Raw genomic sequence first — 14312 nt, forward strand, 5'->3', positions numbered from 1 at the left:
TAAAGAAAGTACCCATGACAACACACAATAACCCGGCAAAACAAGAACTGTTCATGACCATGGCTCATATTCCCATTCCCATTACACCCGCCTGGCTCTACCAGTCCCGCGACACGAGCGCTTCCCCTGCAAACTCTTCACACAAAACTGCCAGTTCCATGGCTTTGAGTATGACCATCAAGAAAATGCTAAGGTTATCTCATCATTTTATATGAACATATCAAATTCCAGAAAATAATAAGAAAGACCAAAATATTTCCCTACTGTGAATTACGCATCTAATTGTGTAGTCCCATGAGTGAAAAAGCCCAGAAACTGGGAATCCAGTGCTTTGTGGTTTATTTTGGAATCTTACATTCCTGAAACTTTAGTCCCATGTTGAAGGAAGATGCCTTTCTTATTCACTCCCTCTATAAGCCTACTTTTTAAATGATCTCAATATAAGACTACTGATTAATACTAATTTAAGAGTGAAAACGCCTTTCATCTGTTTGACAAGATGTGACAAGTTAAGTTTTTTTAAACTTTAACTGAAGTCCAAGAAACAGAAGAAATAAGAAGGAAAGCTCTGTAAGAATAAACCTCGAACATCTTGGGACACCCAGGTGGCTCAGCAGTTGGGTATCTGCCTTCGGATCAGAGCATGATCCTGGGATCCGGGATCGAGTCCCACATCGGGCTTCCTGCAGGGAGTCTGCTTCTCCCTCTGCCAGTGTCTCTGCCTCTCTCTTTCTGTCTTTCATGAATAAATAAATAAATCTTTAAAAAAAAAACAAAAAACCCTCGAACATCTAAATGGGATTACAGAGCGCTTACAAACTGGATTGGGTAGGAACATATCAAAATGGGTTTGCGAACGTTCAAAATTTCCAATTTGTTTCAATTTAACACAGTTCACCTATCGTTCAAATGTCCTAACCCCCTCAAAACACTTTCGACTAAGTGTTAAACGCCGGTTACGACCACACACAAATAAAAGGATAAACTGAGTAATAACGCCACTGGTTGAAGACATTTTTTCATGAAGTTTTTTCCAAGGATCATCTGAAAAGCCCACTAGCAAAGGAAGAGAGTCATGATTCACAAAATCCCCTTGTTTTGGGAACCCTCTTACACTGTTGGTGGGAATGTGAACTGGTGCAGCCACTCTGGAAAACTGTGTGGAGGTTCCTCAAACAGTTAAAAATAGACCTGCCCTACGACCCAGCAATTGCACTGCTGGGGATTTACCCCAAAGATACAGATGCAATGAAACGCCGGGACACCTGCACCCCGATGTTTCTAGCAGCAATGGCCACGATAGCCAAACTGTGGAAGGAGCCTCGGTGTCCATCGACAGATGAATGGATAAAGAAGATGTGGTTTATGTATACAATGGAATATTACTCAGCCATTAGAAACGACAAATACCCACCATTTGCTTCAACGTGGATGGAACTGGAGGGTATTATGCTGAGTGAAGTCAGTCAGTCGGAGAAGGACAAACATTATATGGTCTCATTCATGTGGGGAATATAATAGTGAAAGGGAATATAAGGGAAGGGAGAAGAAATGTGTGGGAAATATCAGAAAGGGAGACAGAACGTAAAGACTCCTAACTCTGGGAAATGAACTAGGGGTGGTGGAAGGGGAGGAGGGTGGGGGGTGGGAGTGAATGGGTGACGGGCACTGGGGGTTATTCTGTATGCTGGTAAATTGAACACCAATAAAAAATAAATTAAAAAACAAAAACAAAAAAAAAAAACACAAAATCCCCTTGTTTTGAGGTACAAACCTGTGATCAAGAAACATTTCTCAATTTTTCTTCCTACATTTTACCTCTTCCAGGATAAGGGAACTCCCATCTTTTTGCTGATGGGATTATTGGGAGTAATCCTTCGTTCCCTCTACCCCTTCTCCCCCAGCACCAGTCAGACAGGACAATCAACATAACTGGACTCCTCTGAGTAGGTACACAATATCCGGCCACAACTTACCCGTCCAGAAGGTTCATCGTGGTGGGCGTCACCTCGGCAAACAGAATAACTTTCCCAAGTCGCTTTGTCTGCAGATTTTGTCGGTAGATCTCTAGGTTAAAATTTTCTGAAGAGAAGGTGCCCACGTCTGTGACCACAGGTAGAGCAGATGGGGTGATTTCTATTTCAGACGTGTAGGATGAAAGAAACTTAAGGGACAGCTTGCTGGATTTTATTACTCCTTCAGGATCCACATGTTCTCCCAGCCACTGCATAAGAGGGTCCAAGATTTCCTGCATTATAAAGAAATGAAGAGGTCGTAATTCGGCATTACATTAGGTGACGGTAGCCTTTCCCTAAAATGCCACTTGGTAATGTAAGTACTTCCTAATTCAGGACCAGTGAGAGCTAAGTAACATATTCCAAACATCTACGCTATCATACGATAGACAGGAAGTATTTGGAGTATGTCTACACGATGCAGGTCCACTTATACATGGGCTTTTTTCGGTAAACACTGTTCAGTGCTGAAAATTACGTTCTCTTCCTTATGCTTTTCTCAATAACCTTTTCTTTTCTCTAGCTTACCTTATTGTAAGGATACTGTATATAATACACACAGCATGCAAAATATGGGTTAATAGACCGTTTATGCCATTGGTAAGGTTTCCAGTTAATAGCACGCTATTACCAGTTAAGTTTTGGGGAAGGCAAAATTATATGCTGTGGATTTTCAACCTACACTGGTAGGGATGGGGGGGGAGGGGATTCTCCTAATCATCACATTGTTCAAGGGTCAACTGCAAACCATTCAGAAGCCAGGATCCAAAGAAAAAAATATAGCTCCTTATTAAATTTTCTATCCAGCACTATGTCCTATATCTTTCAAGTCTTCTCCAGCTCTAGAGCTCCTTAGTAATTCTCTAATCTGTGCATTTTGCAGGAAATGTACAGCTTTATACTTTCGCCTCTCAAGGAAATTCCTCCTCCTAGGCTGGGGAAATACTGTAAAATGCCAGTGAAAGCAGTCACAGAAGGGCCACCTGGATGGCTCAGTGATTGAGCATCTGCCTTTGGCTCAGGGTGTGATCCCAGGGTCCTGGGGTCAAGCCCCACATCAGGCTCCCTGCGAGGAGCCTTCTTCTCCCTCTGCCTGTGTCTCTGCCTCTCTCTGTGTATCTCTCATGAATAAATGAACAAAATCTTTAAGAAAGAAAGCCAGCCAGGGAAGACAAAGTACTAAGACAATAGCTATCACTCTCCACCACTGGAGGACCTCCACCCTGTTCTCCTAGACAAGCTGACCACCACCAGCCACTGACAGGTCACCAGTAGTGGGGAGGACATGACTTTTACATCAGAAAATAATGGGGAACCCAACAGCTGCTTTCTCTTTGTCTGAATATGGGTCCAGGGGGGAGGGGGTTGGGAGGGAGATAGAATCTTCCAGAAACCTTGCCTAACCCAGAACAGAGTTCTAATTCCTAAAACAAGAAGGGGTCTTGGAGGCTCCTGGAAGGCTGCAACATCCTCTCGAGCCCTGGAGGACTTCCCTTCAGGGTGGGGTACAAGGTGGGGCACCAGGGAAACATGGGATCAGAGAGGAGTTATTACCCCGAGAGGCCAATACCAAATGTATTAAAATTAGACAGTTGGGATGCCTGGGAGGCTCAGTTGGTTAAGGTACCGACTCTTGGTTTCAGCTCAGGTAATGACCTCAGAGTCATGAGATCAAGCCCTGTGTCAAGCTCTACACACTCGGCACGGAGTCGGCTTCTCCCTCTCCTTCCCCCTTTGCCCCTCCCCCACTCACACACACTGTTTCTCTTTTTTAAATAAATATTTTTAAAAATTAAAAAAAGGTATTAAAAAGGTAAAATAAAACATACACATGAAAATGGTAAAATAAGCATTAACTACGATAAAAACATCAGATTCAAGTAAAATGTTCTGTGCCTTTATTCAACAAGCATTATGATATTATAAGGTCCCTACCATATGATAAACATTCTAAGTTCTGAGCTTCAATATTGAACAAAGGGGCCAAAGTTCTCATCCTCAAAAGGCTTACACTCCAGCATGGGAGTCAGATAATTTTGAAAAATTCAGCAGCACAAGACATCAAACGTTAGTAAGTCCTAAGTGCCAAGGAGAGATGATAAGCAGAGAGGAGAGATAAGAAATGTTGGAGGTAAGGGGATCCCTGGGTGGCTCGGCGGTTTGGCGCCTGCCTTTGGCCCAGGGCGCAGTCCTGGAGTCCCGGGATCGAGTCCCGCATCGGGCTCCCGGCATGGAGCCTGCTTCTCCCTCCTCCTGTGTCTCTGCCTCTCTCTCTCTCTCTCATGAATAAATAAATTAAAAAAAAAAAAAAAAGAAATGTTGGAGGTAAGCCATTGTGCAGAAGGCAGACAAACCCAGGACGGAGAGATGGAGAGAAAGAAGGTAGGATGACATAACATATGGAATCACATCACTCTTCTTTATTTATACAGACAATTCCAAGGAGGAGCAGAGGCTCCAAGGGAGCACGATGCGGCAGGGAAGTGCCAGGAGGACAAGTGGATAGAGTTGAGGGTAGAGGCACCCACACCGGACAGAGCCATCAGGTCTACCGTGGGGACTCGGGCTTTCACTCTGGGGGCAATGAGGAGCCCTGGAGGCTTCAAGAAAGGGGGTGTGGTGACTTCCTGGTCACAGTCACAGCAGGATCATTCACTTTGCCAAGAACAGATTAAGGGGGAAGCAAACAAGTGGGAACAGACACCACCAGTCAGGAACCCTCTGATGTTCCCAGGAGGGAGATGATAATGCCGGCACAGGTGCACCAGTGGCCATACGAGTCTGCGGTAGAGGCTGCAAGATTCACTGACAGATCACATCTGGGACGTCAGAGGAAAAGAAGGGGTCAAAAATGAGCCCACGCAACTGATTCGGCCAACTTTATTTGTAAAACAAGGAAATAAAAGCTCACTTCTCTTTAAAAAAAAAAAAAAAAGAGCCCAAGATTTCTGGCCTAAGCACCTAGAAGGATGGAGCTGCCACCAGAAATACTGAGGGAAGGAACAGGTTTGGATGGGAAGAGTCAGTTCTGGGCACATCACTTTTGAAATATTGGTTAGAAATGCATGGGGAAGGGACACCTGGGTAGCTCAGCAGTTGAGCATCTATCTTTGGCTCAGGGCATGATCCCGGGGTTCCAGGTTCTGGGATTGAGTCCCGCATCAGGCTCCCTGTGAGGAGCCTACTTCTCCCTCTGCCTGTGTTCCTGCCTCTCTCTCTCTTTCAATGAATAAATAAATAAAATCTTTAAAAAAATGCATGGCGGAAATGCTAAGTGAAGTAAGTCATTCAAAGAAAGACAATTATCATACAGTTTCACTTACATGCGAAATATAAAAAATAGTGCAGAAGATCATATGGGAAGGAGGAGAACTGAATGGGGAAAAAATCAGAGAAGACAAGCCATGAGAGACTCTTAACTCTAGGAAACTAACCGAGGGTTGCTGGAGGGGAGGGGAGTGGGAGATGGCGTAACTGGGTGATGGGCACTAAGAAGGGCACCTGATGTGATGAGCACTGGATGTTATACTATATGTTGGCAAAATGAATTTAAATCAAATAAATAAATAAAATTTAAAAATAAAGGAAATAAAGAAATGCATGGAAGCAGAGAATAAGCAGGACGTGTCAGTCAGGGACTTAGGGGAGAGGTGCACACCAAGGACATAAATTTGGGATATTTCCAGACTACACCTGATAATTTGAAGCCAGGAGACAGGCTGAGAGCAATGAGAGAGTATCTATAAAAAGAGGGGTTCCACTGGTTTCCTGGGGCTGTCATTACAAAGCACCATAAACTAGAGGGCGTAGCAGAAATGCGTTCTCTCACAGTTCTGGAGGCTGGAAGTCCAAAATCAAGGTGTTGGCGGGGCCACACTCCCTCTGACAGCTCTAGGAGAAAATCTGTTCTAGGCTTCTCTCCCAGCTTCTGGTGTGGCTGGCAATCCCCGGCTCCCTTCCCTCTGTCTGTGTCTCTTGTCCTCTTCTCAAAAGGACACTAGCCATATTGGATTAGGGCCAGCCCTCGTGACCTCATCTTAACTGGATTACGGCTGCAAAGACCTTATTTCCAAATAAGGTCACATTCATAGGTTCTGGAGATCAGGACTTCAATGTACCTTTTAGGGGAACAAAATTCAACCCACACCGGGTATCAATGCTTAGATGTCAGAGAGATGAGGAGGAGTCTGCACAGGACACTGAGAAGGCAAAGGAAAATCAAGTGTGTGTGTGTGTGTGTGTGTGTGTGTGTGTATGTGTGTGTGTGTGTGTGTCTGTGTCTGTGTATGTGTAGAGTGCAGGAATGCCCTGGAAGTTCTGGGCCCAGTTTCACAGGCAGCAAGACAAGAAGATGATGGTAGGACAGTAAGAAGAGGCCTGAGCAGTAACCACCAGGCTGCAAGGCAGGGCCTATCTGGTGCAGGCAAGTCTGATATTAACAGGGGAAGGAAAGAAACCACAGATTCTAGGAACAAAATTTGGGAAGGAGTTTCCTCTAGGGGAAAAAAAAAAAGACTGGGGCAGTGGCTACAGGGAGGAAGGGAGTCCAAACAGGTATGGTTTGGTTAAATAAGAGTAATAACAGCATGTGTCTTAATGATGATGTGAACTGTCCAATCCAGAAACGTAACAGGTGAACAGGTGAGGGCTGCATCCTACTGCTCAAGCACAGAGGTCAGCTTCAGGAGCAGAGCCTTCAACCACTGGACGGACGGGGTTCACATCCCCACTGGAGACAGCCAGCCTGTTTCCCCACTGATTCGCAGCCCTCCCTCACTCCAGCTGGCCGGAGAGCCATCCAGGACAGCCCTGCGAACTCATCTACCACTACTCTGCTCTCAGGCCGCAAGGAGGGAGGGAGGAGTCCTGTGCTGAAGGCTGTTGACATCATCTTCGGATTCCTTCTGTTTTTCCTCAGTAAATAAAGTGCAAGATCAACAGCTAAGACTGAAAAGAAAGAAAGAGGTTTGAGAGGGCAGAGTGAGAAAAGGAAGGAAGTGGGGGAAACTGAATGAACAAGTAGAAGTATTCAGGGTCCACTTCAGGTTAGTGTTTCTGAATTCAGAGTAAGCAGGGCGCACAATTCTGTCCTTTTATCCAGCCACACTGCGCTACAGAGCTTCGCAGAATAGATGCAGAGGAAGCTGAGGGGGGTATATAAAGCAGCAAAGTAACCTGACCTACTGTAAATGAGGCCGGGATGGAGATATGAAGATAAATAACAGGATAATCCTGGCCTAGGAAGTCACAATCCAATGGGGAGGACAGCTAGAAGAGCACTCCAGAACAAAACCGGAGAGGACAGTTCCAGAGGGAAAAGCAAAGTGTCCAGGAGGAGCACAAAATACAAAATGATTCTGTTTGAACAAGTACCAGAAAAGCTGTCAGAAGGCGGCAAGCTGAAGTGAGCTACCAGAAGCTACAGTACTAACTTTCCATCTTTGCATGAAGAACCAAGATAAGTTTTATTTTTTTAAAGATTTTATTAATTTGAGAGTGAGCGCCAACAACAGAGCATAAGCAGAGGGAGAGGGAGTAAGAATCTCAAGCAAACTCTGCAGCGAGCAGGGAGCCCGATGCAGGGCTCCATCCCAGGACCCAAGGATCATGACCTGAGCCGAAGGCAGACCCTTAACCAACTGAGCCACTCAGGTGTCCCTCAGGATAAATTTTAAATAGAATATTCCCTGTTCACTATTATTTCTTTGATATAAATTCTATTGGAGGAAGAAGACAGAATGAATAAATAAACATACAAAAGGAACCCTCTGTTATTGACTGAACATCTGTGTCCCCCTAGAATTCACATTGAAATTGAAATCCCCAACGGCTCTTATAAAAGCAACTCCCCTCGCCCTTTCCATCAAGCATGGACACAGTAAAAAGACAGCTCTCTGCACCCCAATAGAGTGTTCTCCCCAGAACCAAACAGGCCAGCTTGATCTCAGATGTGGAGACTCCAGAAGTGAGAAATAAATGTCTGTTGTTTATAAGCCCCCATCTGGTCTATGCTATTCTGTTTCAGCAGCCTGAACTAAGACACCTCCAAGCCTCAAATCTGGCCGTTAGTTATAACCAATGCCTTAAACTTTGGTTAATGCTCCTAAAACATAAAGTGAACAGCTCTGAAATGCCTTCATCACATTCCCCAGGAGAGTCAGAGGTCACAAGGGCAGCACAAAAGCTACGGACACCTATGGGTGAATAGGTTAAATCACAAAAAGGGGAAATAATCTGGATGACAAGTACTTCTTAACTAACTGCAGGTTTCATTAACTCCATCAAAGAGTTAAATGGTTTCTCAGCAGCTATAGGCAATGTAAATCTCCATTCGAAGTCAATGAAAACAAAAAGAAACAGCTAGAACTGGGTGGCACTTTCAGAAAGGGAATAACGCAGGCAATCTTCTCTGGAGGGAATTATCCTACTGGTCACCTATACTCGTTCATCTAAGAAATACATATGGAGCAGCCAACTAGGTCTCAAGAATAGTACCACAGAATAAAGAGAGAAGGAAAGACCGGTCTGTATACACACGACTACAACCTAGTATGACAAGTGCCTAAAAGATTCATTCAAACTATTCAAATATACACATCCTTTGGCAAAGTGGATCAACCTGACCTGTCAAATTTAACCACTTTTTCTTATTTGCATACAAGTTAGGAGCCAGATTCTCAAGGAATTGCATTATCACTATTATGCCTACTAATTACAAAAGTAATATTCCAAATTATTTGTTTTTTTAAAAACATTTTATTTATTTATTCATGAGAGACACGGGGAGAGAGAGAGGCAGAGACACAGGCAGAAGGAGAAGCAGGCTCCATGCAGGGACTCGATCCCAAGACTCCAGGATCACACCCTGGGCCAAAGGCAGGCGCTAAACTGCTGAGCCACCCGGGCTGCCCGAAATTATTTGTTTTTGAAAGCAATACTTAAAAGATACACAAACATGCAAAATAAAATCGATGAAAGCAAGGCACATGGGTTTTTGTTCTTTTGCCTCTTTCACATAATCTCTCAGGACTTACCCACAGCCAAGTAAATTACTCAGAACAAATATAATCTAAAAGATATAAAAAGAGATCTGGAATCTCTTAAGAAAAATAACTGTAGACCACCTATAATTTTCCCAAATATTTATACTCACTATAGTGAAATACAACTTAAAGTTATCAAATAAAACTGAGTACACAGGAAGCACCTAGGCTCCTCCTTCCATCATCCCTGAGTAGGGTAATAAAATTCTGGTTGCAAGACCTATCAAAATTACTACCTGTTTGATGCCAACCTGCCTGATACATCCTCTCAGATGCACTCAAGTTACAATGACTTATTGCAGAAGTAGTTGCTAACATATATAGGAGAAAAGAATTAATTCATGATTCTTAGCTTAACTCTACTAATGACCACCAAGACAGTATGGAAATGCCACCCCCAAATCTACCTAACTTTTTGAATTCAATCACCAGAGTGTAGCAAAAATGTCACTTCTTTAGGGAAGACTTCTCTGACCCATGACCCTCCCAATCTAGATTAGAACTCTTATTCATAAACAGTGACTTTATAGCACTTATCAAATTACAATTCTATAATTTATATAACCATTTATTCAATGCCCACTATCTTGCCAGAATGTAAGCTCCATAAAGACAACATATACACATTTCTGTCTTACTCCCAACTGTATCTGTGGCACCCAGATCTAACAAATAGTCCATGCTTAATAAGCATCTACTATATAAATCCATAAGAAAATCCTTACTAAGAAAAATTCCTGAAACACCTGAGTGGCTCAGTGGTTGAGCGTCTGCCTTTGGCTCAGGGCATGATCCCAGAGTCCCAGAATTGAGTCCCACATCGGTCTTCCTACATGAAGCCTGCTTCTCCCTCTGCCTATGTCTCTGCCTATGTCTCTGCCTCTCTCTGTGTGTATCTCTCATTAATAAATAAATAAAATCTTAAAAAAAGAAAAAAGAAAAATTCCAGGGGCACCTGGGTGGCTCAGTTGTTGAGTGTCTGCCTTTGGCTCCAGTTGTGATCCCGGGGTCCTGGGATGGAGTCCTGCATCAGGCTCCCCACAGGGAGCCTGCTTCTCCCTTTGCCTAGATCTCTACCTCTCTCTTTCTGTGTCTGTCCTGAATAGATAAATAAAATCTTTAAAAAGAAAAACTCCACAAGTTATAAATACAGATATAGATATAGGTACAGATATAGATATGTATTCCAAGAGGTAAAATCCAAAAAAGGCACTGATAAGAGGTCTTGATATGGATACATAAGCCTCAAAAAGAAATCTGAAATCTTTGGACTCATCGGTCCTACTGAAAACAAAACAACTGCTATCAAATTTCACAATGAAATTCATAAAAGCCTTCCAATTAGTGTTATTTTGTTAATATTTAAAGCACAAGAATATAGTATTTACCTTTCCTTAAGATTTCAAGCTAATTGAATACAATTCAGGTGAAACCAAAAACTGGGGCAGCCCCAGTGCCACAGTGGTTTAGCACTGCCTGCAGCCCAGGGCATGATCCTAGAGACCCTGGATCAAGTCCCATGTCAGGCTCTCTGCATGGAGCCTGTTTCTCCCTCTGCCTGTGTCTCTGCCTCCCTCTCTGTGTGTGTGTGTCTCTATGAATAACTAAATAAAGTCTTTAAAAAAAAAAGAAATCAAAAACTAAATGTTTTATAGTCACATAAATGCTAGCCCTTTGAATTAGTCACAGCAGTAGGGAAATATTAGCCATTCTCAAGAAAGGTGAATATGGCTTTATATTTCTTATTGGGACGTGTTGCACATGACATGAAAACATATCCTAATAAGAAATGTGTGGGACAAGATGACAGGAACCCACACAAAAAAAGTACTAGACTAGGGTACCTGGGTGGCTCAGTGGTTGAGCATCTGCCTTTGGCTCAGGTCGTGATCCCAGGGTCCTGGGATTGAGTCCCACATCAGGCTCCCTGCAGGGAGCCTGCTTCTCCCTCTGCCTGTCTCTGCCTCTCTCTATGTGTCTCTCATGAAAAAAATAAATAAAATCTTAAAAAAAAAGTACTAGACTAGCAAACAAATTTAGCAAGGTTGCAAAATACAAGGTCAATATACAAAATTAGGTGTATTTCTATATACTTACAATGAGTACTTGAAGTCTGAAATTTTGTTTACACACCATTTTAAATGGAGTCAATAGATCTAAAACATTTAGGGATAAATTAAACAAAATGTGTCAGACCTATACACTGAAAACTACAAAACAGTCCTGAAATAAAAATGTTAAAAGCCCTGAATAATTAAGAGATATACCATGTTCATGGATCAAAAAACACAATAATGTTAAGATGTCATTTGTTCTCCAAATTGATTTATGGATTCAATGCAATCTCAATCAAAACCCCAGGCTTTTTTTGTAGAAGTTGATAAGTTGATTCTAAAACTTGCACAAGGGCAGCCTTGGTGGCCCAGCAGTTTAGTGCCACCTTCAGCCCAGGGTGTGATCCTGGAGACCCAGGATCAAGTCCCATGTCCAGCTCCCTGCATGGAGCCTGCTTCTCCCTCTGCCTATGTCTCTGCCTCTCTCTCTCTCTCTCTCTCTCTCTCTCTCTCTCTCTCTCTGTGTGTATCTCATCAATAAATAAATAAAATCTTTAAAAAATAAATAAATAAAAAATAAAACTTGTACAGAAATGGGAAAAGACCTAGAATGGTCAAACAACTTTGGGAAGAAAGTTGATTTCAAGATTTATTCTAAAACTGCAGCAATCAAGACTGTATAATATTAGCATACAGATACAGATTATTGAAACAGAATAGAGGACAGAAATAGAGCCACACATACATATGCAATTGATTTTTTATAAAAGTGCCAAGGTAATTCACTTGAAAAAGTATCATCTTTCAATACACGGTGCTGAAACAATTGAACATCCATATGCAAAAAACAAAACAAGACAAAACAAAACCTTGGCCCTTACACCTTCCAGGTATACAAAACTTGAAACAAATTACAGACCCAAATATGATACTTCCAAAATAAAATAAATGAGAGAAACTTTCTGACTTTGGGATAGATAAAGCCCTTCTCAGATAAATAAAAAATATGGAACTTAAGACAAGGGGGAGGAGCAAGATGGCGGAAGAGTAGGGTCCCCAAATCACCTGTCTCCACCAAACTACCTAGAAAACCTTCAAATTATCCTGAAAATCTATGAATTCGGCCTGAGATTTAAAGAGAGACCAGCTGGAATGCTACAGTGAGAAGAGTTCGCGCATCTATCAAGGTAGGAAGACGGGGAAAAAGAAATAAAGGAACAAAGGCCTCCAAGGGGGAGGGGCCCGCGAGGGGCCGGGCTGAGGCCGGGGCGAGTGTCCCCAGGACAGGAGAGCCCCGTCCCGGAGACGCAGGAGCTGCACCGACCTTCCCGGGCGGAAAGGGGCTCGCGGGGAGGTGGAGCAGGACCCGGGAGGGCGGGGATGCCCTCGGGCTCCCGGGGACAGTAACAGCAACTGCGCGCCCAGGAGAGTGCGCCGAGCTCCCTAAGGGCTGCAGCGCGCACGGCGGGACCCGGCGGGACCCGGAGCAGCTGGAGGGGCTCGGGCGGCGGCTCCGCGGAGGGGGCTGCGCGGCCCCGGGAGCAGCTCGGAGGGGCTCGGGCAGAGGAAGAGGCTCCGTGCGGAGGGGGCTGCGCGGTTCCAGGAGCAGCTCGGGGGGGCTCGGGCAGAGGAAGAGGCTCCGTGCGGAGGGGGCTGCGCGGTTCCAGGAGCAGCTCGGAGGGGCTCGGGCGGCGGCTCCGCGGAGGGGGCTGCGCGGCCCGGGAGCGCGAATCCACCAGCGCAGGCTCCGGAGCACAGGGCGCCGGGACACAGCCCAGGATCCCGCCTCCCCCGGGACAGGCAGAGGCCGGGAGGGCCCAGGACAGCGAGGACGCTCCTGCCCCAGCTGAGCAGATCAGCGGCCCCGCCCCGGAGCCTCCAGGCCCTGCAGACGGAGTTCCTGCCGGAGCTGAATCCAGGTTTCCAGAGCTGCCCGCCACTGGGGCTGTTCCTCCTGCGGCCTCACGGGGTAAACAACCCCTACTGAGCCCTGCACCAGGCGGGGGCACAGCAGCTCCCCCAACTGCTAACACCTGAAAATCAGCACAACAGGCCCCTCCCCCAGAAGACCAGCTAGACGGACAACTTCCAGGAGAAGCCAAGGGACTTAAAGAACACAGAATCAGAAGATACTCCCCGCTGGTTCTTTTTTTGTTTGTTTGTTTTTGTTTTTGTTTTTGTTTTTGTTTTGTTTTGCTTTTTGATTTGTTTCCTTCCCCCACCCCCTTTTTTTCTCCTTTCTTTTTCTTTCTTTTTCTTCTTTTTTTTTTTTTCGTTTTTTTTCTTTTTCTTCCCTTTTTTTTTCTCTTTCTCTTTTCTTTCCTTCTTTCTCTCCTCTCTTTTTCTCTTTTTCCCAATACAACTTGCTTTTGGCCACTCTGCACTGAGCAAAATGACTAGAAGGAAAACCTCACCTCAAAAGAAAGAATCAGAAACAGTCCTCTCTCCCACAGAGTTACAAAATCTGGATTACAATTCAATGTCAGAAAGCCAATTCAGAAGCACTATTATACACCTACTGGTGGCTCTAGAAAAAAGTATAAAGGACTCAAGAGACTTCATGACTGCAGAATTTAGAGCTAATCAGGCAGAAATTAAAAACCAATTGAATGAGATGCAATCCAAACTAGAAGTCCTAACGACGAGGGTTAACGAGGTGGAAGAACGAGTGAGTGACCTAGAAGACAAGTTGACAGCAAAGAGGGAAACTGAGGAAAAAAGAGACAAACAATTAAAAGACCATGAAGATAGATTAAGGGAAATAAACGACAGCCTGAGGAAGAAAAACCTACGTTTAATTGGGGTTCCCGAGGGCGCCGAAAGGGACAGAGGGCCAAAATATGTATTTGAACAAATTCTAGCTGAAAACTTTCCTAATCTGGGAAGGGAAACAGGCATTCAGATCCAGGAAATAGAGAGATCCCCCCCTAAAATCAATAAAAACCGTCCAACACCTCGACATTTAATTGTGAAGCTTGCAAATTCCAAAGATAAAGAGAAGATCCTTAAAGCAGCAAGAGACAAGAAATCCCTGACTTTTATGGGGAGGAGTATTAGGGTAACAGCAGACCTCTCCACAGAGACCTGGCAGGCCAGAAAGGGCTGGCAGGATATATTCAGGGTCCTAAATGAAAAGAACATGCAACCAAGAATACTTTATCCAGCAAGGCTCTCATTCAAAATGGAAGGAGAGATAAAGA

General features: G+C 44.2%; 1 protein-coding gene and 1 long non-coding RNA gene across 8 annotated transcripts in view; one reads left to right on the forward strand and one right to left on the reverse strand.

The window, feature by feature from the left end:
• The window catches only part of HLCS (holocarboxylase synthetase), a 225230-nt gene that overhangs the window by 143852 nt on the left and 67066 nt on the right, over nucleotides 1-14312 (reverse strand). For all 7 annotated transcript variants that reach the window (XM_077879167.1, XM_077879166.1, XM_077879171.1 and 4 more), the window contains one exon: nucleotides 1977-2248. In XM_077879167.1, the coding sequence (XP_077735293.1) occupies nucleotides 1977-2248 (272 nt within the window). The remainder of the gene's footprint in view (nucleotides 1-1976; nucleotides 2249-14312) is intronic.
• LOC144301660 (uncharacterized) lies at nucleotides 3981-4982 on the forward strand. Its single transcript, XR_013368399.1, has 2 exons — nucleotides 3981-4146; nucleotides 4448-4982. It is a non-coding gene; the product is annotated as an uncharacterized LOC144301660 (long non-coding RNA).

The sequence above is a fragment of the Canis aureus genome, chromosome 30 (genome assembly GCF_053574225.1).
Source record: "Canis aureus isolate CA01 chromosome 30, VMU_Caureus_v.1.0, whole genome shotgun sequence".
NCBI lineage: Eukaryota > Metazoa > Chordata > Mammalia > Carnivora > Canidae > Canis > Canis aureus.